The 27,936-nt window shown below is 43.3% G+C and overlaps 2 protein-coding genes across 4 annotated transcripts in view; one reads left to right on the forward strand and one right to left on the reverse strand.

Annotated features, from left to right (window-relative positions):
• Positions 1–14,844, forward strand: part of SH3BP5 (SH3 domain binding protein 5) — a 77,698-nt gene extending 62,854 nt beyond the window's left edge. For both annotated transcript variants that reach the window (XM_012466793.3, XM_064378675.1), the window contains 6 exons: positions 2,989–3,153; positions 7,636–7,766; positions 9,987–10,029; positions 10,736–10,955; positions 12,627–12,887; positions 13,382–14,844. In XM_012466793.3, the coding sequence (XP_012322216.3) occupies positions 2,989–3,153; positions 7,636–7,766; positions 9,987–10,029; positions 10,736–10,955; positions 12,627–12,887; positions 13,382–13,599 (1,038 nt within the window). In that variant the 3' untranslated portion in view covers positions 13,600–14,844. The remainder of the gene's footprint in view (positions 1–2,988; positions 3,154–7,635; positions 7,767–9,986; positions 10,030–10,735; positions 10,956–12,626; positions 12,888–13,381) is intronic.
• Positions 14,845–17,456: 2,612 nt separating this feature from the next.
• The window catches only part of CAPN7 (calpain 7), a 44,534-nt gene continuing 34,054 nt past the window's right edge, over positions 17,457–27,936 (reverse strand). The window contains exons 16-21 of one of the 2 annotated variants that reach the window (XM_021674393.2): positions 27,276–27,351; positions 23,764–23,909; positions 22,639–22,701; positions 21,964–22,094; positions 18,737–18,829; positions 17,457–18,648 (exon numbers count right to left, since the gene is read on the reverse strand). In XM_021674393.2, coding sequence (XP_021530068.2) covers positions 18,504–18,648; positions 18,737–18,829; positions 21,964–22,094; positions 22,639–22,701; positions 23,764–23,909; positions 27,276–27,351 — 654 coding nt within the window. In that variant the 3' untranslated portion in view covers positions 17,457–18,503. The remainder of the gene's footprint in view (positions 18,649–18,736; positions 18,830–21,963; positions 22,095–22,638; positions 22,702–23,763; positions 23,910–27,275; positions 27,352–27,936) is intronic. The other variant, XM_064378674.1, reaches the window with a different exon arrangement.

The raw sequence follows: 27,936 nt of genomic DNA on the forward strand, positions 1-27,936 counted from the left end.
GAGTCCACAGCAGGGACAGGTCCCTGGGCCACTTTGGTTGAAGGTTTAACCTGGCATTCATTCAAAGTCTTCACTCGAGTCCTTCTTAAAAATTTGATCTCAGGTATCATCAAATCTCCTACAGGCACTCTGTTTTGTAATACATATTTAGAGTCTGAGATCCTTCCGTCTGCCCCCCACCTCCCCATCAGCCCATATTTTCAAATCATCTGTGTCCTTCAGTCCTCAGTTCAGGATCATCCTCCTTAAAGAGGCCTTCCTCGGTTCTCTGTGTAAGGCCAGTTGCCTCGCCGGGAGTTTGGACGAGGACAGGGGCTAAAGGTGTAGAGGAGGTTTCTTTGGCTAGGAGCACAAGACCCCGCTTGCATACTGGGTTCTTTAAGGGAAAGCCAGGCTGTGCGAGAAGGGGAGAAGGGAACGTGTCCGAGCATGTCCGAGCTTTCGGAAAAAAGGTGGGGGGCTGTGCATCCGAACTCCTGGCAAGGCAACCGGCCTTACACTCTGTACTGGAGTAATTTCTCCTTCACATTCCCTTACCACACTTCCCTCCCTGCTGTGGCATGCTCATATACAGCATTGTATTATGGACTTTTGAGTGTCCACTCCATGCTTGCTTCAGCTCCCCACCTGATTGTCATTGCCTGGAGGGCTGGCTCTGGGTCTGGTATGCAGTACACATTCACAGGAAAGCTGCTGTTTGCCTTGGGGAACTGGTGTGCTCTGAGTCTCTGATTTTTCTTTTGCCTCCTTTAACCTTCTTCACCAAGCACCCTCCGCCTGTGGTTTCTGAAGACTTCCTCTAAGTCATAGGAGAATTGCTCTGGGTAAGGGTGAGGTCCCTGTAGTTCCCCTCTTGGTGCCAGGGGCTGCCCCAGGGGCATCCCACCAGGTATTATGTAACTGACTTGGAGACGCGGTTAACCGAGGGAGGGTGGTGGGACGGTGCAGAGGCCAGCTTTTGGCAGAGGTGGGCATGTGCTCTGCTGGGGAATTCAAGGTGAGCCTGTGGAGTGGTGACCGTGATGTTTTGGTGGTGATTTCTCATGCAGTCACACAATTGCCATCACATGGCCCATCTTGGGGTAAAGGTATCTACTGTCCACAAGAAATACAATGTGAATCACCTATATAATTGTAAATTTCCCAGTGGTCCCAGTAAAAAAGGAAAGATGAAATGGTGAATTTTTTTTTTAACTTTTTTTTTTGAGACGGAGTTTCGCTCTTGTTACCCAGGCTGGAGTGCAATGGCGCTATTTTGGCTCACTGCCTCCTCTGCCTCTCAGGTTCCAGCAATTCTTTTGCCTCAGTCTCCTGAGTAGCTGGGACTATAGGCATGCACCCCCACACCTGGCTAATTTTTGTATTTTCAATAGAGACGGGATTTCGTCATGTTGGCCAGGATTGTCTTGAACTCCTGACCTCATGATCTGCCCGCCTCGGTCTTCAAAAGTGCTGGGATTACAAGTGTGGGCCACCACGCCTGGCTTGTGAAATTGATTTTTAAATTTTGTTTATTTATTTTAAGAAGCAGGGTCTCGTTGTGTTACCCAGGCTGGAGTGCAGCAGCATAATCATAGTTCACCGTATCCTCAGGTGATCCTCCTGCCTCAGCCTCCCAAGTAGCTGGGATTCCGGACATGTGCCACCATGCTCGGATAATTTCTTAATTTTTTCCAGAGGTGGGGTCTTGTTGCTGCGTTTCCCCAAGCTGGTCTTGAATACCTGGCCTCAAGTGGTCCTCCTGCTGTGGCCTTCCAAAGTGCTGGGATACAGGTGGGATCCACTGCACCCAACTGAAATTAATTTTAATAATTTATTTAATCTGTGATGGGGAGATCTATATCCAAAATATTTCATTGTGTGATAAATGATAAACTTAACATTCTTTTTTTTGTACTAAGTCTTCAAGATTAGGGATGCCTTACATTCGATTGGGATTAATCTTTTTTTTTGTGATAGAGTCTCACTTTATCACTCAGGCTGGAGTGTGGTGGCATGATCTCGGTTCACTGCAGCCTCCACCTCCTGAGTTCAAGTGATTGTTCTGCCTCAGCCTCCCAAGTAGCTGGGATTGCAGGCGCTTGCCACCACGCCTGGTTAATTTTTATATTTTTAATAGAGACGGGGTTTTACCATATCGGCCAGGCTGGTCTTTAGTTCCTGACCTCGAGTGATCCGCCTGCCTCCCCCAGTGCTGGGATTACAGGTGCGAGCCCCTGCACCCGGCTATCACATTTTGAACAATCAGTGGACGCATGTTGTGGGGGCAGCTCTAGACATATGGTCAGCTACAGTTGGTATTGGTTCTCCCACCTGATGCTCCTTGAAAGCAGGGACTGTGTTGTTTTAATTAATTAGGTCCTTCTCTTTGCCTGCCTGGTGCCATACTTGGCCTGTCACTGGTGTCGGTGGATGTGAGTTGAGTAGGGGACTGTCTGGCAGAGTGACAGTGCTGGGCTGGAACTCATGCTGCCTGGATTCTGGCACAGCTCTGCTTCTAGTCAGCTGTGCCATCTCAGGAAAGGCTGTGTCCTCTAGCCACAGTTCCCCATCTGTAGAGTGAAGTCTTTGACCATGATCTCCAGGGGCCTTCCTGGTTCGACTTGCCATAAACTGAGCCACAAATCTGGGCAGGGAAGGTGTCAGGACTACTGTATCCACCTTGGCCTCATTGGTGAGGCAAAGTTTCTGAGAAAGGCCGTGGGGTTGGCTGTACCTGTCATGTCAGATTCGGGCCAGGGGCTGATGTGTTTATCTCATCCATCGGGCCTAGAACTGTGGAAATGTCCGCTCACTGATTTGACGCTCATTCCCCCATCAGGGGCCCGTTGCCTTGTCGGCATCTACGAGGACCTGTGGGTGCCGAGAGTGAAGAGGCAGAGATGAACTTGTCCTGGGTCTTGGGATGCTTATTTTTTGAAAGGTAAAATGGACCATGGGGAGCCCCTGCCATTTCCTGAGGTCTCACAAGGATTCTTTCTCACACAGGCTCAGCTGGAAGCTCAGAAAGCCACTCAGGACTTCCAGAGGGCCACGGAGGTGCTCCGCGCTGCCAAGGAGACCATCTCTCTGGCCGAGCAGCGGCTGCTGGAGGATGACAAGCGGCAGTTTGACTCCGCCTGGCAGGAGATGCTGAATCACGCCACTCAGAGGGTATGAGTCATGGCCGGGTGTGCTGTGGGGGTGTGCACGTGCATGTGTGCTGGCTGTGGAGGTAACAGACTCGACTCCTAGGCATCTTGCCCGAAAACACTCTGAAAGTCACAGGTTGTCATCTCCATGTGGTCTCTTGGCTGTGCTTGGTATGAAGCCAGTGCTCTGAGATGAGTCATAGTGTCTCTCTATGACAGGGAGAGCTGCTCCTTCCCCTTATGTTGCTGAAGGTTTGTCTGGTTCAGGTCATCCCCGAAGGGTCTTAACTGTGGACTCAGGCTTCCAGAGGGACCAGGTTGTATTCCAGGGTCTGCTCCCACTGAACCCCAGCATACTGGCTGGGTTTAGAATCTGTGATGAGGAGACCTTGATTCCCAGCCCTACACGGGGTCTGTGGTTCGGGTATGTGCTGTTGGAGAAAGCAGAGGTCGTGGCAGATCAGACCAGAATCAAGCGTGTACTTAGGACAGGCCTTCTGGGCTGGGATTCAGGGAGCTGACATGTACGAAGGAGGTGGGCTGTGTGTGATCCTCACCCACGGCTTGGCTTGCTGGGTTTTATGCCATTATGTTGGGTTCTTTACCGGCTCCCGTGACCACCTCTCTGGCTGCGTTACTGAGAACCAGAAATGGTAGTGCCTTAGTCTGTTCAGGCAAAGACAAAATACTAAACAAAATACCATAAATGGGGTAGTTTGTAAACAGTAGAAATTTATTTTTCACAGTTCTGGAGGATGAGAAGTGCAAGATCAAGGCACTGGTAGATTTGGTGTCTCGTGAGGGCCTCAGGAGGTGGTGAGCTGGTTTACAGATGACCATCTTTTCCATGTCCTACCATGGTGGAAGGGGTACATGAGCTTGTAAGGTCATTAATCTCATTCATGATGAGATTAATGAATCCTCATGGAACCTTCATGACCTCATCACTTCCCAAAGACCCTACCTCCAAATGCCCCCACAATGGGGACTGATTTCAGTATGAGAATTTTGAGAGGACATAAATGTTCAGACCATAGCAGCTAGGGACAGTTCTTGGTGCAGCATTACTTGGTTACCCCTGCCTAACTACCAGGTTTCTTAGAAGTCAGGGAGAATGTTCCTGGATACCTCTTCCCCCTTCCAGGCTTGGCTCCTGGGCTGCCCAGGCTCATGTTCCTGGTACCCTCCCCCTGCATCACCTAGGTCCATTGTGCCCCTCCGCATTCTCTGTCTAAATCACAAGTGCCTGGAAAACCAGTGTAGGGATGGTTTGCTGCAGGGTGGGTGGGTGAGCTGACCTGTGGGTTCAGCAGCTCCAACTAAGACCCTGAACAGAGTGGGTAGGGGGTTGCAAGAGGTCTTGGTGACTCCTTGAGAAAGCCGTCTGGGGGGCTGGAATAGAAAAGTCAGCAGGTTAATGCCAACAGCATTTCCCTTTTCAATGTCACCTGCCACAGTGGTTCAAGTCCCGGGGGATCTGATAATTAAAGATGGCTTTGTGCTTCCTTAAATAGAACGCTTGACACACAAATAACTTCAAGAGTCATATCCACGTGACTTTATCGCACCTCTCCCTGCAGCCTGAGACTCTAGCTGAGCTTTGCTTTGCGAGGCCTTGCGCCTCCTGCCCCCTGGTGGGTGTGATGCTCACAGAGCTAGACTTGGGCTGGAAACAGCTTTTTTGGGTCATCTCATGAAAAATGGAAGAGGTGGCTGGAAATCTTGGAAATTTATAAGCCAATGTCTGATAGATATGAAAAGGACAAAATGCAGGGTAGCTTCTTGCAAGAAATTAGCTGAAGGACTGCTTTTCCTTTTTGCCCTTCTACCCCAGCTGGAGACCATGTCAGCCTATAAGCAAGCATTTCAGAAGTCATTTAATCTGTTCTTTAAAGATAAACCAAGTTTCTGCTTTGTTTATCTCTTGTTTTTAAGTCCTAGGGCCCCAGTGGATGGATGGTGGGTGGCCTCCCAACTCAGGGCACCATTTACACCACAGTTTTTAGGAATAGTGCTTTTTGAAGTTGTGCAGTGTAAGACCTGTGGGGCTGTACAAGATGGCCCTGTACTCCTGAGGTCATGAGGGCCTCATAGGGCACTGAGAGGGACAGCTGATATGTGCCCTCTCCGTGGCCACTGAAGGGAAGGGCCCATTTGGTTTTCTTGGGGATGGGGACAACCTCTGCAGATTGGCAGGAGTTCCAGGTCACATGTCAGGATTTCCACCTTGGAGCTGATGTTCCTCGTTCCAGATTCCTTCACAGTTGCATAGGCTGGAAATGCCCTTCATTGAACGGATGAGTTAAAAAATGGACACCAGCAAGAGACAAAGCCTGTGGCAAAGCTTTCCCCCATCACATCCCCATGCCACTTATAAGGTCAGGGTACAGAACATGCCCCCCGAATGTGATGGATGATAGGGATGATGCAGAATGTCATTCTTTCTCTAGGACACAGACTTGCATGGTTGGCTTTGAAACAGCATGAAGTAACTGGGGACTCTCTGGACTTAGCATTTCCCCCAGTGGTGCTCATGTTGACCCCTCCTAGAGCCTGGCGGGCCTGGGATGCTCAGCCTGCTGAAAGCTGCAGGATGGAAGGACTATAAAATGTCTGCCCTTGTCTGCCTCTGGGTACTCTAGGAAGCTTGTTTCTTTAAAACAAGGGAGCTTCATCTCACACTCTTCTTCCAGAGTATTTTACTTCAGGGTCTACTAAAAGAAAATTCCGTGCTCAGAAAGGCCCACGCTATCTTGAAGACATGGCAGTGGTTTGGACTACACAATCCCTCAAGGCACAGCAGAACACTGCGGTTCTCACGTTATTTGCCCAAGACCATCTGTGCGACCCCTCACATTTCCTGTGGTGACATCAGGCAGCCACACTTGGAGCCATGGCTGAAACCAACGTACTAGCCCTGGTGTGCTCTGTTAGGCCACATGCAGTGCCACAGGCAGGGACAGAGGATCAGTTTTCTGCTCATTGCTGGGGTTGACGAGGACTCTGGAAAACACAAGCAGCTCGTTGCAGCGCTGCCAAGCCTGCAGTTGAGCAGCCTTCCTTGGGACACAGGGCTTGGGGTCCCTGGTGCTCCCCAGCTGGGGAGCTTGGGCAGCATAGGCCCCTTGAGCCTCAGCTATTTTGGCCTTGAAGCAGCCTTTATGGGAAGGTGATAGCTTTTCATCCTCTGAGAGAGAAGGGCTGGCATCCTGGGAGGGATAAATTGGCTTTTCTGATGTCTGCTGAAAGAGATCAGACAGAGGAAGAGGGAAATGTGACTTGGAAATGAGAGGCATTAACTGTTTCTGAACTAGCAGCAGGCAGCTGCTGGAGAGGACAGGACGCAGGGTCAGCACTTCTCCTGGTGCACAGTGGATATGAGGCCTGGAATGGCAGGTGAAGAGCTGCTCAGGACAGCCTCCCTGACGCTGGTGGGTGAGAACTGCCCCCCTTCCACACAGTGGGAAGAAGTGCCTTCTTAGGTTTCGTTGCCCAAGGACACAGTAAGAATCAGAAAACAGTCTGAAGGAGCTAACGGAGGTCCTGAGCAGACAGTGAGATTGCCTCCCTGGGCAGAGGAGGCCCCTGACTGCAGCTCTGTGATGTTGTAAGAGATGTTGGGAGTGTAACTGAGGGTGCAAAGGCCTTGGATATTGATGAGTCGAGAAAGCCAGGAGGCTGAGGAGCTGTGCCTGGTGGATGTCTACTGGGCAGGTTGGGCCATTCTGCTGGTGTGGGACCCTGCAAAGAGGCTACGCCCAGCCAGACTGAAACACCCATTCAGTGCCCAGTGGCACCCATGCAGGAAGGTGCCAGCTGTTTGTTCTCTTCTATGGGCTGACATGAGCAAGGACCAGAACTGAGCAGTATCCCTGTGGTCCCTGGACCTTCAGCATCTGCCTGTTCCGGGATATGGGATGCAGTTTGCCACTCCTACCCCTGAGCTGCCCTCCTCCACCCACCACACCTGCCCCACATGACTGCACATAGCTCATGCCCGATGCTGGGAGGAACTCCTTGATTACCTAGGAGAGGTAACTGAGGCGACATGCTCAGTGACCTTCTCTCTCAAGGCAGGAAGCTGAGTGTGTGTGAGGGTCTCTTCCAAGAGCTGGAGGGTTTGTTGTTTTTGAGACAGAATCTTGCTCTGTCGTCCAGGCTGGAGTGCAGTGGTGTGATCACGGCTCATTGCAACCTCCCTCTCCTGGGTTCAAGTGATTCTCCAGCCTCAGCCTCTCAAGTAGCTGAGACTACAGGGGTGCGCCACCACGCCCAGCTAATTTTTGTATTTTCAGTAGAGACAGGGTTTTGCCATGTTGGCCAGGCTGATCTTGAACTTCTGACCTCAGGCCATCCACCTGCCTTGGCCTCCTAAAGTGCTGGGATTACAGGCGTGAGCCACTGTGCCTGGTCCAAAGCATATTTTTTGAAAAATGATATAAGTAATACTCCAAGCAGGAGCTGTTCTGGGTTGGTCTGGGCTGACCTCTGCTGTCATTTGAAGGTCATGGAGGCAGAGCAGACCAAGACCAGGAGCGAGCTGGTGCATAAGGAGACGGCGGCCAGGTACAATGCCGCCATGGGCCGCATGCGGCAGCTGGAGAAGAAACTCAAGAGAGCCATCAACAAGTCCAAGTAAGTCTGGACCGGTCTTCCCTGGGGCCATGGCTGTTCCAGTCTGCATCTTCTCAGCCTTTTGTATGTCACGCACTCAAGGAGCAGCCTATGCAGTCCTTTGATGTAGACCTTGGGGCCACACCAGAGCCCCTGCCCAGGCTCTTCTGCCCCCTAATATTCTATGACCCCCAGAGGCAGAGGATGCTAAGGGGTGGGCTGCTCTAGATAAGACTGAGTTAGGAGACACAGAAAAAGGTATTTCAGAGGCACATTATTAAATGGCCCATTGGTTGGGATTTGGTAAACTCACGCTATACCCTAGGATCTGTGATTGGCAGTGTGGACAAGGCCCTGTCCCTCAGTGTATCTGTCAGTGTAATAGGAATGAGCTGTATTCACAATATATGTTCCCTGTGATTGAGAACTGATAACATCCTGTAAGACTGTCTTTAGTAATTTTTTTCCAGTCTCGTCTCACTGCAGCCCTGTGTATTTTTATACAATATTGATAATGGTGGGCAAGCACAACTGTGTACCCTCTCTTGGGGACAAGCCCCCTGCTTGATTCTCAGTTTCTGGGCCTCCTAGCTAAAGGAGGATGACTTATGATGACCTAGACTTAACAGCCAAAGATAGACCCAGAGCAGGCTGTGCATAGCTACTGAAGGCCTGTCCTCCAGGTGCAGTCACAGCCCCAGCTGGGAGGGGCCGGGCAGGTGGAAGCTTGGCAGATGCCCAGTCCTCCTTCACTCCTCCAAGTGAGGGAAAGGTGACAATTCAGTGAGGAAGAGGACCTCCAAGGAAGAGTTTGGTCCTCCTTGGCTCTGTACTATCCCCAGTACCTTCTCCCAGGCTTGACTTTTCTTTGGTTTCTGCTCACACTCTTCCAACATACATATGGACACATATGTGCAGAGGAATAGCATTTAACCATTTATTTTGGTTTGGTTTTTGGTATGTCAGGGGCTGATCTGTTGAGAGCCAAGTAGTAGACATGCATGTACGGCATTTTTCTGCAGGGGAGGCAGGAGGTGGCGGGGGTTGCTGTAGGACCTATGCCTGCTCTGGGTGAGCCCAGGCATCATCCACATGGTATCACCCAAGGAGGCCGGAGGAACAGGCTTTGATGCTGCTTCCTTTAGTGTGCATGTGGTGGGTCTTTTCTCAAAAGACCTGAACTCCCACTGCACACATACTCATCCATTAACTTAAGAAACTAAATTGTACTTTACCATCCTTTTCAGACTTCTAGAAGAGTACAGGGACAGATCCTAGTCTTGGGTGGCTCCTGTCTGCTCAAAAGAGAAAATGTACATCTGTGCATTCCACAGAGTGGCTTCCAGGCTACCTCCATGCCCACCCTGCCTCTCCAGCCACCCTCCTTTGCATGGATGCTCGTGTTCCTTTTGCTGGGACATCTTCCCTGTGCCCTCTGATGCCCATTCACACACACACTCCTCACTCTCTGCTCCTTTTGGTCACATGAGAGAGTTTATACACCGCACTCTCTCCCCAACTTTCAGGATTTTCATACCCATCAATGGCAGTCCTATATCCTTGTCACCCATCTGGATCCTCAGGATGCAGGACTTGGAAACTTCATAGAGGGTGAACAGCTCAAGAATTAAGCATTGATCCACTCTTCATGTTCAGACACCAAAGTTCCTCAAAAAAGAGCCAAGCTCTTCTGGCTGACCCAGAACCAAGGGTACTGGTAGAATGCTGGAATTTCTTGTGCCCATTATGTGGCTGAGTCTGCCAACTAATAACTCCAGTCCCAGGCAAGGTTCGGGAGGACCAACCTGAGCCCCCCTCCTAGTGGTGGCCTTGCTGTGCTGTGACAGAGGAGTGGTGCTTCTCTCTTCCCCGGTTGACTTTAGTAGAGGAGGAGGTTTAAGCAGCCCCTTACTGCTGGGTATAACTTGTGTGGCCTTGAACAGCCTTCCTGAAGAGGAACAGGAGCTAGGTTGCAGGGTCCCCAGGATATGTGTGTGTGGGTTCTTGAGATGGGCCTCCTGTCCGTACAGCCCTGGGTGAGCCCAGTCGTTCTATCTGGTGTCTGTGTCAAGCAGGCTTCAGTGCTAGGAGCATCACCCTCATGTTATGGCCTTGTTAAGGTTTACTAAATATTGGAAGGATGACCTGGCCGGCGATAGCTGATGCCTCTTTCATCTTGTGGAGTTTATTGTGGTCACTGTATTTTATTACCCTGATAGTTTTCCTTCCTGTCTTCTGCAGGCCTTATTTTGAACTCAAGGCAAAGTACTACGTGCAGCTTGAGGTATGTGTAGCTTTGGGCTTTGTTGCTGATGGAATTTTTCTGCACTCAAAGCCTCACTTTTTTGGGCTAGCAGAATTTCACATGGGCCACTTGCTATAAGGGGAAAGTGGAGAGACACATTCTTTACTGAGTTTTCAGACCTCAACATTGTCTGGCTTGGGTATGCAGTGGTCTCTGAACCTCTGTCATTCACTCTATTGTACTAGGTCAGTGGTTCTCACAGCAAGCTTTTAGGACCAGGAGCATCAGCATCACCTGGAGACCTGATGCGATGCAAATCCCCAGGTCCCACTCTAGATCAACTGAATCAGAAACTCTGAGGCTGGAGTCCAGTGAGCTGAGTCTTAACAAGCACTCAAGGAGATCTGATGCAAGCTCAAGTCTGAGAACCACTGTTCTGGGAGCCACATGTCTAGACTGTGGGACTTTGGTGTGTTTGATGCTCATTTTTGCTTCCCTCATGGGGTTTATTCCACCAGTCAGTGTTTGGATATTAGAGCTTGTTACCTGGATGGGATCTGGGGATGATGGTGGCTGATTTTGTCTGGTGAATGAATAGCAGTTAGAATGGTAATCAGGTCTTAGTCATGTCTTGGAAAATTCCTTGAAGTGGAATGATGGGCAGAGTGTACCTGAACCTGTCACTCAGAAAGCATCTTAAGGCTAGCAGAGTAGTCTTGACTTAGTCTCCTGTTCTCCCGACCAGCAACTGAAGAAGACTGTGGATGACCTGCAGGCCAAACTGACCCTGGCAAAAGGGGAGTACAAGATGGCCCTGAAGAACCTAGAGATGATCTCAGATGAGATCCATGAGCGGCGGCGCTCCAGTGCCATGGGGCCTCGGGGCTGTGGTGTTGGGGCTGAGGGCAGCAGCACGTCTGTGGAGGATCTGTCAGGGAGCAAACCTGAGCCTGATGCCATTTCTGGTAAGTCAGGGACCCCACTGGGTAAATGGGCAGATACCAGACTGTGTGATTGGTTTCCCAGGGTCCTCACTTTCTCTGGCCATTCACTGAAGGGTCTCAGAGTTGGGCAGGCCTGAAGGCTACTTCTGGTGGCTTCCCATGCTTTATGGAACACTGTGTTCATCAAGATGGTACTAAGTGTTCCTCAAAGTCAGGATTCTGTGGTCAAATAAATGGGAAAATGTTACACCATCACTCTTCTTTGAGAGTCAAAGTATTCACTACAACATTCAAGGCTGAGAAGTCCTGCAGGAAAGAAGAGCTAAAAATAGGGAATTTGGATCAGATTTGATTCAAATCTGCCATTACATCATTACTAGTGCATGATGTGGGCAAGGGCCTTTGTTTTTCAGTTTCTTCACCTGTCAAATGGGGAGTATGATGGTATCTGCTGTATACTCTGCATTGTGTAGGGTGGTGGTTCGGATTACAAGAATCAACACCTGGCACCCAAGCAGCACTCAGCAAATGGTGGCTCTTACTGGCATCTGACCAGAGAGACCTTTTTTCCCAGGGCCACCCCTTGGACGTAGTTTCTGTTCTGCTCATCAAGAAAACCCGCCCGACACTGTCCTTGCACACTTCATTTTCCTTACTTGTGGAATAATCCCTCTTGGCTCTTTCCCAAGCTCCTTCCTCAGAAGTTCTTTAATTTCTTCAGCAAATATTTAAGTGCCAGGTTCAAGGTAAAGGAAAAGGAAACTATCATTTGAGTAACAACTATGTATGAGTTACTTTAATGTACATCATCTCAAATCCTGCATGGAGAAGATTATGAAGCTGAGTTACCAAGGTCACACAGCAGCTGAGTTACCAAGGTCACACAGCAAGTCGTGGAGTTACGGATTCATGTCTAGCCCATTTTCCGTCTCCAATATTACAGTACTTATCATTTATAAGAAACCTTTATGGAATGCTACAAGGCTGTTTTTAAAGAGAAGAGGGGAAAAAATGGATTAGGAAAGTTCTATTAAGGAGTGGGATTGTGGGCAAGCTGAACAAAAACTGCTGAAGGCCAAAGAGGTTTTGAAATCATGGGAATAGCGTGTCTCTGGGCCTTGTTATTTTGGTCTGCCAAATCATGCAGCTACAGAGCACTGTAAAGGACTTCTGGTCTTTTGCAGCAAATGGTGATTCTGAGTGTGTCTTTATGAGATCAGAAGTTACCTGGAATATAACAAAGGTCCCAAGATAGTCCATACTGGCCTGTTTTTTCTAGTAGTTCTTGCTTCTCTTGACGTAAGAAAGAAGCCCAAGTCCAGCTGGCTTTGTCTGGAGTATGTTACAGATGATAAGCACCTCTTCCTGTGCACATGAGGATCTGTTTGGGGGACTGAGGTAGAGAAAAGGTCCTAATTTGTGGCTGAATTAATGTTCCATTTTTAGGCAGTGTCTTGTGACACTGATTTCTCGGCAGGGTTCTAAGGTTATTGGAAGGGCACTTAATAGCTACGGGATCCAGCTGCTTTAGAGGTTGGTCATTCAGGCTTGGGAAGTCACATTCCTTCATTAGACACTCACAGTGACAGATTCTGCAGTTCCCATGCTGTGTCTAGCTGCCTGGCAGCAGCAAGCACTTGTGGTGTTTTGAGGTGACAGATCCCATGTGACTGGTGTTCTTTCTCAACTTAGTGGCCTCGGAGGCCTTTGAAGATGACAGCTGTAGCAACTTTGTATCAGAAGATGACTCGGAAACCCAGTCTGTGTCCAGCTTTAGTTCAGGACCAACAAGCCCGTCTGAGATGCCTGACCAGTTCCCTGCGGTTGTGAGGCCTGGCAGCCTGGATTTGCCCAGCCCTGTGTCCCTGTCAGAGTTTGGGATGATGTTCCCAGTGTTGGGCCCCCGAAGTGAATGCAGTGGGGCCTCCTCCCCTGAATGTGAAGTAGAACGAGGTGAGTAGCAGCCTTCTCACCCTGTCTCAGATGACACACTGCCTCTGTAGCCTGACTGTTGTGCCGTGTTGTATCTCTGCCAGGCCTCGGGCCCCCCGTGCTACATTACCCGGTCTCTAGTTGTGCTGTCAGTGTTGATCACTGAGGTTATTTCCAAGTGCTGTTCTGGGGGGGCTCCTGGCTCCACTCAGCTTCTATAAAGTAGGGCTTGGGTCCTGTGTCTCACATCAGAACAGTCTCCTTGGCAAGCACATAGTAGAGAGGTTTGTTTCTCAGCTATAAAATGAATATGGCAAATTTCATCTCTAAAGCCAAGGAATATATAAAACATCACAAGGAATAAAAGCAGTAAGTGATTACATACTCAGAACCTCCCTGATAGGCACAGAAGGCAACACTGGGAATTCTACAGGGCTGAGGTAGCTGGTTGGTTTGAGCCTAAAGTGACTTAAAATTGTCAATACTCACTTTTCATAATCTTTGTATTTCTATAGGAGACAGGGCAGAAGGGGCAGAAAATAAAACAAGTGACAAAGCCAACAACAACCGGGGCCTCAGCAGTAGCAGTGGCGGTGGTGGCAGCAGTAAGAGCCACAGCAGCACCTCCCCTGAGGGCCAGGCCTTGGAGAACCGGATGAAGCAGCTCTCCCTACAGCGCTCAAAGGGAAGAGATGGGATTATTGCTGACATAAAAATGGTGCAGATTGGCTGATTCATCCTGGGCCCTGCCCATGTGCGTATCAACATTTATACATGGAACTGGAGGACATTGTGCCAATAATCATTTAATATATGCCAAATCTTACGCGTCTACTCTAAACTGCACTAATGAAGTTTCAGTGACCTTGAGGGCTGAAGATTGTCCTGGGTAAGAGCCTTGAGCTGGTTTGTTTTTCAGAGCAGAGTTGTCGCAGGCAGACTGTGACCAGGTTCACAGCCTTTGTGGAACATTCCGTGTAACGGCACTGTGCAAGCAATAACTAGTTCCTATGAAAGAACCAGAGCTGGGAAGATGGCTGGGAAGCTAAGCCAAAGTGGGGCCAACAGCTTGCTTCTCTTTCTCTTCTCACTCTCAATTTGTATGGAAAATGGAGATGTTCTCTCCACTGTTACCCCATGATATCTAAATGATAAGGAAAACCCACACACAAAGCAAAAACTCAAGTATTGAGAGCACATTTTTGACCCGGTGGAGGCTTAAAAAAATCCAAGAACATCACTCATTTTCATCACCTCTGGTGTTCAGAGGGGGCTTTTTAAAAAGCGTGTATGCTAAGATACCCATTAAAACCATTTCTAGAAAGGCTACCATGAACTGCACTTTTTGGGGTGGGGAAGGTGAATGCCAGTGGGGATGGGGGGGATGAGGGTAGGAGGGACTTACCATAGAAGGGAATCTGTGGCTGTGGGGGAGAAGGTTCTACAGCATAAGCCTTATTCTGCCAGCTAAGGGGATTTATTCTAAGAGAAGTGCATGTGAAGAATGGTTGCCACTGTTATTAGATTGACAAGGTGTTAATTTCTCTGTAGGTTGTAACTTCTTTAAAAATAAACGAAATTATTTAAGGGTTATGCTGCACTAGTATTCCTTAGAGGAAACTCTTCTTTAAAGCTAGGAAAGGGAGTAGGTATGTGTTGGCAAAGGCTGTTAAATAGAAGCAATGGAGTCTGTTATGTTAATAGTAGTTAAGTGTTAAGACTGCTTTTCTTTAATGTTTTCATGGTAATGCATATTTAGAGCACTGTATTTTTGTCTCGTTTTGTTAATAGCATTTCTAAAAAAAAAAACCCCTTTCATATTGTTAATTCTGTCACAGCCTGTATATTTTAGTCATTTGTAAATCTCTTCATACAACAGTGACTTCTCCTTTTTTGACTGATATAGTATCCTAATTACAAGGTTATTTTGTACTTGTCTTAATACATTGAGTGTAATAAAAACCGCTTGAGAAAAGTTTCCTCTGTGACTTCAAATAAGAACTCCCAGTATTGTCTAAATCTTCTATGCCACCCTCTTGCCATAAGGAAGAGCATGGAGTGCTGCGGTCACCGGTAATCATTTTCAGTTAAGGTTTTGAATAGTAATAATTTAAGCCTTGATTACCAAGGTTTGAGTTCTACTTTTGCTGCTGCTGCTAAAGCTGTGGGCAATGAGGAGACACAGTGACAGATAAAGGTGATGTGGTGACGCTGGAGGAGTGGTCCTCAGCCTCAGCCGCACAGTGCAGTCTCCTAGGAAGCTTAAGTGTTGCTGTCAGGTCTGTTCCCCAGAGAATTATTTAATTAACTGGGGGTACACTTGTGCATCAGACTTTTAAAAGCTCCCCAAGGGGATTTCAAATGTGCATTCAGAGTTGAGAATCAGGTGGATCCTTTGTCTTGTGGAAATGTTATAATGCTGGACTCTTAATCTGCATTTCATTATTAAAGCATGTTGTGGAGAAAAAGGTCCTTCATTGGCCAATCGAGGTTTAAATTTCAGAAATAATCCTTTGCAGTATCAAACAGATGTTTTACCTAGTAAATATTTCATCTAGGAAAGTTCAGAGAAGTCCCTTGTGCTATTTAAGAACATTAAACAGCCGGCCGGGCGAGGTGGCTCAAGCCTGTAATCCCAGTACTTTGGGAGGCTGAGGCCAGTGGATCACTTGAGCCCAGGAGTTCGAGACCAGCCTGAGCAACACGGTGAAACCCAGTCTCTACCAAAAATACAAAAATTGGCCAGTCTCGTAATTTGGTCTCAAACAAGAACATTAAACAGCATACCTGAATTTGACTAGTGACCTTCAGGGTTCATTCGGTTCTCATAAAATCTCCTTGCACCCTTTTATCTTATCTGTAGTACAGACACTGAGACTTGCTTGATTTACTGTTAGCAAAAACTGTTCCCTGCAATTGAGGCAATTCGTTTTCCTCCTAGAAAAAACACCATCTGGAAAACAGCCCAAAGTAGGATAAAGTTTTTACAGCAGAGTCAAGTTAAACAGTCTAATAACTAGAAATTTCTAAGTACTTCTTGCAGAGAATCAAAGTGGCATGGGATTTTCTAACACTGGGGCTTTTCCTTGCCTTTACAAAACACAAAGACTAGGCAGTCAGTGTCGCTGGAGTATTCCTTATTTGGGCATTAGGACTTTATCTGGTTTCCTGCCTCAATCCCTCTTTCCCATCGGCCTACCACTTACTTGTCTCCTACACCAGAAAGGGATGCAGACCACCTTTTGACCAGGGCTCCCTTCTCACACTATCGCCTTTCAAATTTCTAGTTTCATGTAGTCTGCCCCCTACTGCCGTCACTGTGGCCTCTATCTCCACCACATCTGACATTTAATTATACTCTTCTGGGAGTTCTGTTCACTGGGCTTCTTCATCCTCCCCCAACCCCTTGGTTTCTTGCATCTCCTGTTAGTCTTTATATTTTTTCTAAAAATTAGAATACTTTCTAAAAAACTTCCCCCAAATCATTTCTTAGCCATCTTTAGTTCACATGTGACTCTTGACTTCTTGGGTTATCTCGCTTACTGTATCATGTTGATTCCAGATCTGGATTTTTCTGGGCAATTTTACTTTAATGTGTCAAAACTTACCTTCACTGAAGGTACATGCATCTGTCCCAGTGCTGAATTAGAAACCTGAGTCATTCTCTCACTAACAACTCCTGACTAGTCTGTCTCACTGTTATTTAGAACCTCGGAAGGGCCTGGATTGTTTTTCCTCACTCTACAACAGGTCTGGATCTTGTCCCTCCCCCAACTAGAGGGCTGTGTCTGTGGGTGTCATTAGACACACACAGCAGCTAAATCGGGCCTCAGGAAAGACAGCTTGTGAACCTGGGGCAAAATCTTTTAAGAAGTACAAATAATAGTATCTGTATTGATTTATAAGACATAAAGAAGGAGAGGCTAGAAACCTTTTTTTTTTTTGAGGTGGAGTCTCACTCTGGAGTGCAGTGGTGCAATCTTGGCTCACTACAGCTATTGGGAAGATTAAAAATAAAAATATACACATTGGGTACACAGTAAACACTCAGTAACTGTCAGTAGTCTGTCTTTTGAAGCCTTACCTTCAAGGTCCAAGGTAAAGTATCAATTTTGCCAATAAAATTTTTTATACTGGTCCAGCCAAAATTAACATTTCCTTTACTCATACACTGGTAGCATGTTGTTAGAGCTCCATTACAGAAATCAGTATCACAGTTAGGTTGTTCATATATAGTTTCTTCTAAAAGATTTGATGGCAGGGATTAGGTTTTCAGTTTGCATCCTGTACAAGATCTTTACCACAAGAGGTTCAAATCATGTGTTTATAATATAGTTCTTATGTTCTGGATTTTTTCTTTTTAAAGAGTAACAGAAAACTAGTCAAATTAGTCCACCTAAAATTAATAGGCTAAAACCGAAAGCACAAAATACTTACCAAAGTACAATCTCATTAGTGTAATCATCTACCACTACTCTGTAAAATAACAGATTTTTGTTGAAGTACATATTTTCATGCAAATAATCTGTTCTCATTTACATGAAATACGATAGATGAAATCTTTGAATAAATCGAAGTTAAACTATGCAGTATCCATAAGTATAAACATTTTATTTCAATTTATGGCAGTAGTAATACAAAATAAATTTTGATAATTATAAAGTAGAGACAATGAAAAATCCCACCCTATTTTTAGAATTTTTAAATACTGAGCATCATTCTGTCCTGATGGGTTTTATGTAAAGTGGGAATTTACATGACACGAGTATCTTGGCAATTCACTGTTTCTGAATGCTACATATCCCAATCACCATATATTCTCTATTTTCTTCAAAGTGCTATTGCCACAAGAGCACTGAACTATACAGCAATTTAAAAAAGACCATACAAACTAAATTGTAATGTCTTTCAATATCTCAACTACTGTTTTTTAAAAATAAAAACTGCAGTAGTGAATTTCTCTTAAGTTCTCGCTACATGACTGAATGGGAGATAACCTCAACAATTTTCATTCTTAGGCATGAACATCTTCATGCTAAGGTAGTCTGTACTTCTGAAGAGCTTTATTCTTTTATAACACCTGGGCAACAGACATTTAAAATAATAAACAATGCAAAATTAAAATCAGTTATGGTAGCACAATTCATTTGGTAATTAGTTGCCCAAGATGTATAGTAGAATCAAGCAGGTTTAATTTCCACATGCTCTGCAAAAAAGGGAAACAATGTAAATATTTCAGTATATTAATCTAGCCCACCATTCCACTCAAGGAATCTATATCCCTTCTTTTTCTCATCCGGTCTCAGTTCCTTTATCCTCTTAGCAAAGGCATCTCACAATGATGACTGAGTCTACTCTTATTCATATGCATTTTTTAATACAAAATGGCCTGTAAAATGCAAGCCAACTTTATATACACAAAACCATGTAAATAGTACCTCTAGGTGATTTAGGTCATTCTGACTATATTCAGTTCTTACCAAACACCCTGAACAAGCACCAAATTCCACTGTAACATGTCTTTAGAGATTTAATTCCATTCTGATTGTTCTGTTTACTGTTCTGAAGATTTGTGTCCTTGTTTGAAGAACTGATGTTTGCTAAGTATAAAAGCCAATAACTGTTGAGATTTCTCCATTACTGAAGTTGTGTTATCTTGATGGGAATAATACTATTAAAGTCCAAGAAAAAAGGTCCTTCTTGTTTAGGCAAAAAGGTACTGGGAATGATATTGAAGACACCAGAAGGTATATATTCTAATTCCAGGTAGCAAAACCCACACCTATATTTAGAGAGAATGAGAATAAGGTTTATAGAAGATGATGCCACAAAAAGTAAAGTATAAATTAGAATAAAAATGTCAACATTACCTATAGTCACCACTAGATTTCCTCAGAAAGCCATGGGGTCCAGGATCTCCTAGAGTAGAAACTGTTACAACCTCAAATCCAACGCTATATTGCCTAGCATTTAAAATGAACAGAATTACTGTATTAATAAATAGGCTCAAACATGTGATTTAAAATAACAAAAGTGCAGATGTCATATTAAGTATGTTTCTGAAGTTTCAGTAGAGAGAAATGGTACTCTGAAACACACGCACTCTATTTTTATTCTTAATCATACAAAACACCATTTATATATTTCAATTGAAGCCTTAAAGGATTAACACTGGATTAAACTTACTTTAAGAGAGACTATTTTTTACCATAGGCTCCCCAGGAAATTTTTTTTTTTTTTGAGACAGAGTTTCGCTCTTGTTACCCAGGCTGGAGTGCAATGGCTCGATCTCGGCTCACCGCAACCTCCGCCTCCTGGGTTCAAGCAATTCTCCTGCCTCAGCCTCCCGAGTAGCTGGGACTACAGGTGTGCACTACCATTCCCAGCTAATTTTTGTATTTTTAGTAGAGACGGAGTTTCACCATGTTGACCAAGATGGTCTCGATCTCTTGACCTCGTGATCCACCTGCCTCGGCCTCCCAAAGTGCTGGGATTACAGGCGTGAGCCACCGCGCCTGGCCAGGAAATATCCTATTTTTGTTTTGAGATGGAGTCTCGCTCTGCTGCCCAGGCTGGAGTACAGTGGCATGATCTCAGCTCACTGCAACTTCCGCCTCCTGGGTTCAAGTGATTCTCCTGCCTCAGTCTTCTGAGTAGCTGGGACTACAGGCATATGCCACCATGTCTGGCTAAATTTTTTTGTATTTTTAGTAGTGACAGGGTTTCATCATGTTGGCCAGGCTGGTCTCAAACTCCTGATCTCAGGTGATCCCGCCAGCCTCAGCCTCCCAAAGTACTGGGATTACAGGCATGAGCCACTGTGCCTGGCCTTTGTTTTTTTTTTTTTGAGACAGGGTCTCACTCAGTCACCCAGGCTGGAGTACAGTGGAACAATCGTGGCTTACTGCAGCCTTACCCTCCTGGACTCAAGGGGTTCTCCTACCTTAGCCTCCCTAGGACCTGGGACTACAGGTATGTACCACCAAGTCTAGCTAATTAATTTTTTTTTGGTACATGGGGGTCTCACTATGCTGCCTAGGCTGGTTTGGAACTTCTGGGCTCAAGCCATCCTCCTACCTTGGCCTCCCAAAGTACTAGGATTATAGGCTTGAGCCACTGTACCTGGCCACAAGGAATAATTAAAAATATTGTTATTATGACAGGTGGAAAGGCCTATCGGACAGGAAAGCCCTGAAACAAAATCTGAATTTACAGAAGGAATTAGCATATGACAAACATGACATTCCAAATCAGTAAGGAAAGAAGGATTCATTTAGATGGTGATGAGGTAACAAAACATTTAGAAAAAAACTGTTAAACTGTATTTCATACCAAACATAAAAATATATTCATATGAATTTTTTAAATGCAAAAAGTTAAACCACAAAATAATCAGAATATGGTGAAAATTAATTTGATAATGTGAGAGTTCCTGTCCACAGCAAAAAAACCAGAGACAGATTTGATTACTTTAAAATGAAATGTTTTTCTATGTGGGAGAAAAATGACAATCTGAGAAAAACATCTGCAAATATGTGAAGGAGTTAATATCCTTATTCATGTTTACAATTTAAAAAAATGACAACTCTATGGGCAAGAAAAATAGGCAATGAAGAAAAAAACCAATATTGCCAATGAACATTAGTACATGGTTCAATTTATCTAGAAATTAACTACAAAAGAGCAAACAGGAACCTATTTGCCTATTTCACCTATCAAATTGGTAGAGGTTTTAAAAATGACTTTCTTGTGGAAAAATAGCTTAATCATATCTTCATATCTAAAGGGTTATTAACTGCTGCTGGATTAGTCTGTAAGAAAAGCAAAATTAAGCCCAATTTTATTTAGAAGGTAGTGTTTTTATTTGTATTTTTTTTTTGGTGGTTGTTGTATGAGACAGGGTCTCACTCTGTTGACCAGGCGGGAGTGCAGTGGCATGATCTAGGATCACTGCAACCTCTGCCTCCCGGACTCAAGCCATCCTCCGACCTCAGCCCCCAAGTAGCTGGGACTATAAAGGCACATGCCACCATGCCTGGCTAAATTTTTTACAAGTTTTTGCAGAGATGAGGTTTTGCTATGTTGCTCAGGCTGGTCTTGAACTCCTGAACTCGCCTGTCTTGGCCTTCCAAAGTGCTGGGATTACAGGTGTGAGCCACCATGCCCAGGCTATATTCTCTGTATTTTTTAAACCTTTTAAAACTATGAAATACAACACTTATGTAAAACATACATACAGCTTAATAAATCATTTGCAAAGTGAATAAACACCTGGAACCACCACTCAGATCAACAAATCCTCTCAGCACCACAGAATTTCCTGTATATTCCTAATTGCAACTCCTGTCCCCACACAGATCTTTTATGGTAATAACTCTCTCGTTCTGCTTTGCAGTTTTACTACCTTAGTGTGCATCCTTATATGAGTCTTTTAGTTTTCTGTTCTTGACTTCACAGAAGTAAAATCATATGGTATATATTCTGTACGTGTGGTTTTTGCTCAGCATTGTTTTTAAGACCTATCCATCATGCTGTGTGTAGCTGTAATTTATTTCCATTGTTATATCAGGACTCTATTATATGACTATATTATAATCTTAAATGTTGTTGATGAACAAATGTGTTTCCAATTTGTGGCTATTACAATGGTTTACTGGTCATTGGATTGCCCCATTTGTGACATGTTTTTGTTTATTTTTAAAAAACTGCAGATTTTTTTTTAACCAATGTAGCATATTTACAAATCTTGCAATATGCTCTCTGTCTCATTTAAGAAGTCTTTCCTCTCTTGAGGTTAAGACATTGCCTGCATTATCGTCTAGAAGCTGTATTGTTTTGCCTTTCACATTTAGGTTTGTAATCCACCTGGAGTTTTTAGATTTGATGTGAAACAGGGTTCTAATTACCCTTTTTACACATGGATACTCAATTATTCCACATCATTTATTGAAAAGACTGTCCTTTCCTCACCCTACTACAATGTCATTGTTGTAAGTCCAACGTCCACATATGCTTAGGTTTCTAAAGTTTTTTTCTGTTACACTATGTTCATTTTTAATAGAACATCATTAGTTTAAGAAAATTACTCATCACAAACCTTGGTCCTCGTAGCTCAATCAGTAATGGCCCAGTCTTTTCTATATGGAATTGGTAGATGGGGTTATTTTTGTGAGTCTCTTGGAAATTTCCACATCCTCCAGCACTCTGACCACTCCACTTCCCATTAATCTAGTAAGAATAAAGTTTTAGTATTAACAAAATTTAATTCTCCAATTCCACTTAGAGACAAAACTCCTTTCTATCTCAAAAAAAAAAAAAAAAAAGGCAATTTTCCACTCTGTGGCTCTATATTTGCTGCTGACAGTCAGGCTGCTTTGCTAGACTAACCCCTATTTCCATCTCTTAGCCTCTAATCAAGCTGTTCTTTCTACCAGGAATTTTCCATAGAATCTTCTCTACACATCTAGCCCACCCTGCAAAGTTAGTCTCAAATTCTACTTTCAAGCTTCATCCACATAGTCTTCTCTAACCACCAAAGTTTGCATTAATCTTCTTTCTCTGAATTTGTTTCTTTTCACAGATGCTGCTCACTGAAGATCTTGTATTCCAACCCAAATTGAAGGCCACTTTGGTTTCTCTGATATTCCTGTGAAGCCTTAGAATGTTTTTATTTCATAATAAATTGAATGTAAAATGAGAGAAATGGAAAGGGGAATTTAAACATTCTAAAAGCATGCTGAGATTATAACTATAACCAAATGAATTTACTCACCCGTTTTGATACAGTGTATGGTGAAGGAATCTTTGAAAAAGTAAAGCTGCAGGCTGAATATACCTAGATAGATATATAAAAAAAGACTGTATTGATCAATTTGACACTTTCAAGAACATTAAAGTGATACATGAATATATTGGAAGAATAAAAAACCAGTTGGCATATACAAGTCATTATTCTACAGGCAGCGGTTTAATGAGCTGGCAACTGAGAAGCTAGAGGTCTTATCTTGGCTTTCTCTGCTACTAACTGTGTATGACTCAGGGCAAATCACAATTTTTCCAGGCCATGGCTTCTGCATCTGAAAAATGAAGGGGTGGCAGCAGCTCCCAATGTCCCTTTAATCACTAAAAATCTATTCAAATTGAGCTGCTTACGTAAAGCCAAACAAATCTATATAGAAGAAAATTACAATGACCTTCCTGGCTAGATGAGAGCAGTATGTTTCTAGGTGACTGATTCTCTTTCACTAACTTCAAAGTCCTTTTTTTTTAAGTCAATAAAAATGTTAAACAGGCTAAGTAAGTTTTTATTGCTTGCTTTAAAATCAAACGTACTGGCCGGGTGTGGAGGCTTACACCAGTAATCCCAGCACTTTGGGAGGCTGAGGTGGGTGGATCACTTAGGTCAGGAGTTTGAGACCAGCCTGGCCAACATGGTGACACCTCATCTCTACTAAAAATACAAAAATTAGCTGGGTGTGGTGGCAGCACCTGTAGTCCCAGCTACCCAGGAGGCTGAGGCAGGAGAACTGCTTTACCCCAGGAGGCGGAGGCTGCAGTGGACTGAGACTGCAACACTGCACTCACTCCAGCCTGGGTGACAAAGCAAGACTCTGTCTCCAAAGAAAAAGAAAAAGGAAGTAAGAAATGTATTAGTCCAACATACTATACTGCCACGGGACTAAACTATTACTATGAAAATAAAAATATTCTTTCGAAATAAAAACATTTCTTTTCAAATGTATTATTTTCTACAGAAAGCATAATTTACTATTAAAATAAGCACAAAAATGGCAGTACATTTTCAGAAATAAACTTTTTCTCCAGACAATCCCACTTACAAAGCACATTACGTACTTTGTATTATTGTGTTTTGTCATTGTGTGTTGGTTTTACTTACCCGGACTGTGTAATGGATTGTGTTCTGTTTTTCATATTGAGAAACCACTAATGTAAAGGTATGGGTGCCAGGTGTGGTCAGCTTTATCTTAGTCAAATAATGAGGGCTGTTAATTCGAATTCCATCAATGTATGGAGGTGGGTCGGCTGCAAACAAACAAGTAGGCTTAGAGAAAAGGAGAGTTTTTCTTTCTTAGTTTTTGAAGTTTTATGGTTGATATAGGAAAAATAATTACTTGGATGGACAACTCCTTAATTGATTCTGTCCTTAAAACATAATATTAGTGAATTATAATTTGTTGAAAACTTTAAAATTAAACAGTTCCTAATAAGCAAAAATAATCTTTTTGAATACATTCAATGACATATAATACTACTTACTATTTGCTCTGTTGCATTTCAGTAATTCCTACTATTTGTTCTGGGTTGCATTTTTCTCCCAGAGAGGATTTTAAAGTCAGCATTAGCTTTTTCTTTTGAGATAAAATTAAAAATATAAAAAGACATATGGCCGGGCGTAGTGGTTCACGCCTGTAATCCAAGCACTTTGGAGGCCAAGGCGGGCAGATCACCTGAGGTCAGGAGTTCAAGACCAGCCTGACCAACATGGTGAAACCCCGTCTTTAAAAAAAAAAAAAAAAAAAAAAAAAAAGATGCATATAAAAATATATCCAGATTCCCCACCACTCAGATTTAACTTGTTTTTTTGCGGGGGTCGTTCTAGCCTCTTCATAAAACAATGTCTCTTTTAACCACCACCCTTATCTTACTCCATTCTATCAATGGATTTGGTGAGCACCTTTTTAGACTTTAATACAAACATACCCCCTTCTAAATATGAACAAATAATTGTTTCTGGTATAAGTGTATATGTAAAAGAAAAAAAAATAGTCTATGTCTTATATCTTTCATTTTTTACTCAACATTTTAAAAAGATCTATGTTGTTCTACACAGTTTATTTCTTATAACTGCTTGTATAATATTCTATCATATGAATATCACATTTTATCTGTACCTCCAACTAGTTATTTAGAAAATCGGGATATTCAGATTGTTTTCAATATTTTGTTACTATAAAGAATGCTGCCTATTATTCTTTGATAAGCTCATCAATCAAGCCTGATACAATTATTTTATGCATGTCAATCACTGTATGTTAAGATCAATGCTCTCACTTAGCTTATTTAGGAACACTGAATATTTATAATGGGGACCTATCAGAAAAACTAAACATTTTCGTATCTCAAACAAGTCATAAGTCTCTAATGCTTAGGGGTGTGTGACCTAGTGAGAAGAGAAAAAGAAGTGGCCTATCTGTGGATCTTGAACAAGGTTTTCAACCCTTCCATGTTTCAGTTTACTCTTCTGTCAAATGGGGAACAAGGCCTGTCCTTTATTACTGCAAAGTCTTGTAATTAAAATAAAATTATAAAGTTGAAAGTATTTTGAAAAGGCAAAATCACTATACATAAGATAGAGCACTTTTTTTTAAAAAAGGAAAACTTGGCTAGTTTAACTCGATATTGTCACTGGACCTACTATGTGCCATGCCCATTCCAGAACCTAGGGATACTGACTACTAAGACTCAGTGCCTGACCTTAACACAGTGTAATAGGGAAGAATGCCATACTTTCCTATGATTAAACACAGTAAGACTTAAACCACTTCTGATAACATCTTCCCCATCGCTGCCCATTTCTTTGCACAGCCTTCTTACAAGAACTGTCAACAACTGCTTCCTTATACCACAGTGTCTTTTAAAACCAATCCAATTGGGCTTCTAGCCCCACCTCTCCACTAAGCCTGTTCTTATCAAGGTCAACAATGACTGCTAGGATGCTAAGTCCAATAGTTTCTTCTCTTTTTACCTTTTATTTTAGGTTTCAGGGTACATGTGAATGTCTGTTACAAAGGTAAACTTATGTGTCATGGGGGTTTGTTGTACATATTATGTCATCACCTAGGTATTAAGCCAGAATCCAATATTATCTATTCCTCTCCCTCCTCCCACCCTCCCCCCACTTCAAGTAGACCTCAGTGTCTGTTGTTGCCTTCTTTGTGTTCTTATCATTTAGTTCCCACAACCGTTTCTTCTCTCACCCAATCTCATTTGATTTCTTAAACATCAATAGATGCAGTTGTCCTTTCTTTCACTCTTGAAAAAAGTTCTTTGCTTGGGTTATATGTGAAACTTCACTGTTTCATTAGGCCCTCTGTTCACATTCTTTTGTGGTGCCTTTTCCTCTGCTCAACCTTAAGATATCTCAGAGTCCAAGGGGTCAGGTCCTGGGTGTTCATCTCTGTACCCACAACTCTCTTCACAAGTGATTTATACAGTCCCATCTTCAAATTCCATCTATATGCTCTTGAATCCTCAATCTGTATCTCTATCCTTACTCTAGAACTCTATTCAAAAATCCATTTGGAGCCAGCACATGTCATTTTCCTGATTATGACCAAAGACCCTCTGAACCCCTTCCCGTAGTGTACAGAACCTCACGTGATCTGACCTCTGCAAATCTTCCTGACTTCTTTTGGTACCACACCTACCCAAGCAACTGGCCTAAAACACATCATCTTTTCTCACTGTAAGGCCCTGCACTTGCTGTTCCCTCTGCCTGTAATGCTTTTCCCTTGATTTCTTTGTATGACTGTTTCCTTTTTGTTATTCATAGCTCTTCCCATCCCTACTCAATCCACGACTACTGACCAACCAGTCACTCACACATAACCCTATTTTATTTTTTTACACACATGTATCACTACTTGATATTTTGCTTATCTGTCTCCACAACTAGAACATAAACTCTACGAAAGCAGAGTCTTGTTTTATTCACCACTATTCTTCACAGCCTTAAGACAGTTTCTCTCACTAAGTGATACACATTTTTTTTAAATGTGAAAGCAAAGTGGTTTTCATACAATGTGTTAAATGTCTCAGGTGCCCAGTGGAAGGAATGGCATTTAGGCTGGACCTTAACTACATGCATTAAGCGCAACAAGGAAAAAGGAGTATGTGGGTAAAGGGCAGGAGGAGAGAGATTCTTCAGAAAAGAAACCATGTGAAAAGGGGCAACAAGGGCACAGTGTATCCTGGAGTAGCAACTATCTCAACTGTGAGAAGCTGAGGCATGAAACAAAGGAGGAAAGTAGGCCAAAATATAAAAAGCCTTGTATGTATCATGCTGAAGAGCTTAGATTTTATCCAGGAGTTCATGGAAAACTACAAAATACATTTGATTAGAGTCAAAGACATAATTTAAGTTTCAGAAATAAAATTCTGACAGCCATGTGCGAGAAGGTGGAAATCCTCCCTTGGCGTATCTAAATTAAAACAAAACACAGAACAGCATAAAAATGTCCTTCCATATGCTTGAGTGGTTTCTATTAGTCTATCAACACAATTATTTCTCCATATTATCTACATAAAATGTGTCATTTTTCAACATAATCATATAAATAAAATCTTAATGTATGTTTATTTTAATGTTTGCTGGGCTACTAAACATACCTGGGTAATAAACTTTTTTCCCATCAGTCTTGTATACAACCATTGTGATAAATTCTCGATTATTCGCAAAATCATCCTAAAATCACAAAGAATCCAATGTGGTTAGAAAATGGGTTGAAAATGCGATTTATTTTCTTTTTTAAGCTCTCCACAAAAATGCTCTTTATTTAAAGTTAACAAAATAACTCTAATTTTAAGAGCATTTTTTCAGCTATTTAATGCTATAAGAAACATTGTTTCTCTGAATTAAATTATCATTTTAATAGATGACAACTGTATGAAATAATATATTAAATAAGATTCAGAGGCTATTAAGATTATGGTTAACCTTTACAAATCAAGACTAATGATTCACATTTCCAAACTCCCTTCAGCATATTTCAATGTTATTATTTAGATTTAAACCATACATCATCCACCCCCCAAACCCTCAATAAAAAGCATCAACTCCCTCATACTTTTCTTCAGAGATGACTTCTGAACAAGAAATTAAGTGTATAATTATAAAATATGAATTTCCTTAGAGGAAAGTATTCATTTACTTGAGAAAACACTACTTTCAGGGCACCTATGTAAATTAAACAGGCTGGTGATTACATATGTCTTTCACAATGTTCTAACTATATTAAACAAATTTCTGTATAGGGTATCATTAGAAGGG

This window comes from Aotus nancymaae, unplaced genomic scaffold (assembly GCF_030222135.1).
Source record: "Aotus nancymaae isolate 86718 unplaced genomic scaffold, 86718_ANA_hifiasm-v0.15.2.pri h1tg000019l, whole genome shotgun sequence".
Classification (NCBI taxonomy): Eukaryota; Metazoa; Chordata; class Mammalia; order Primates; family Aotidae; genus Aotus; species Aotus nancymaae.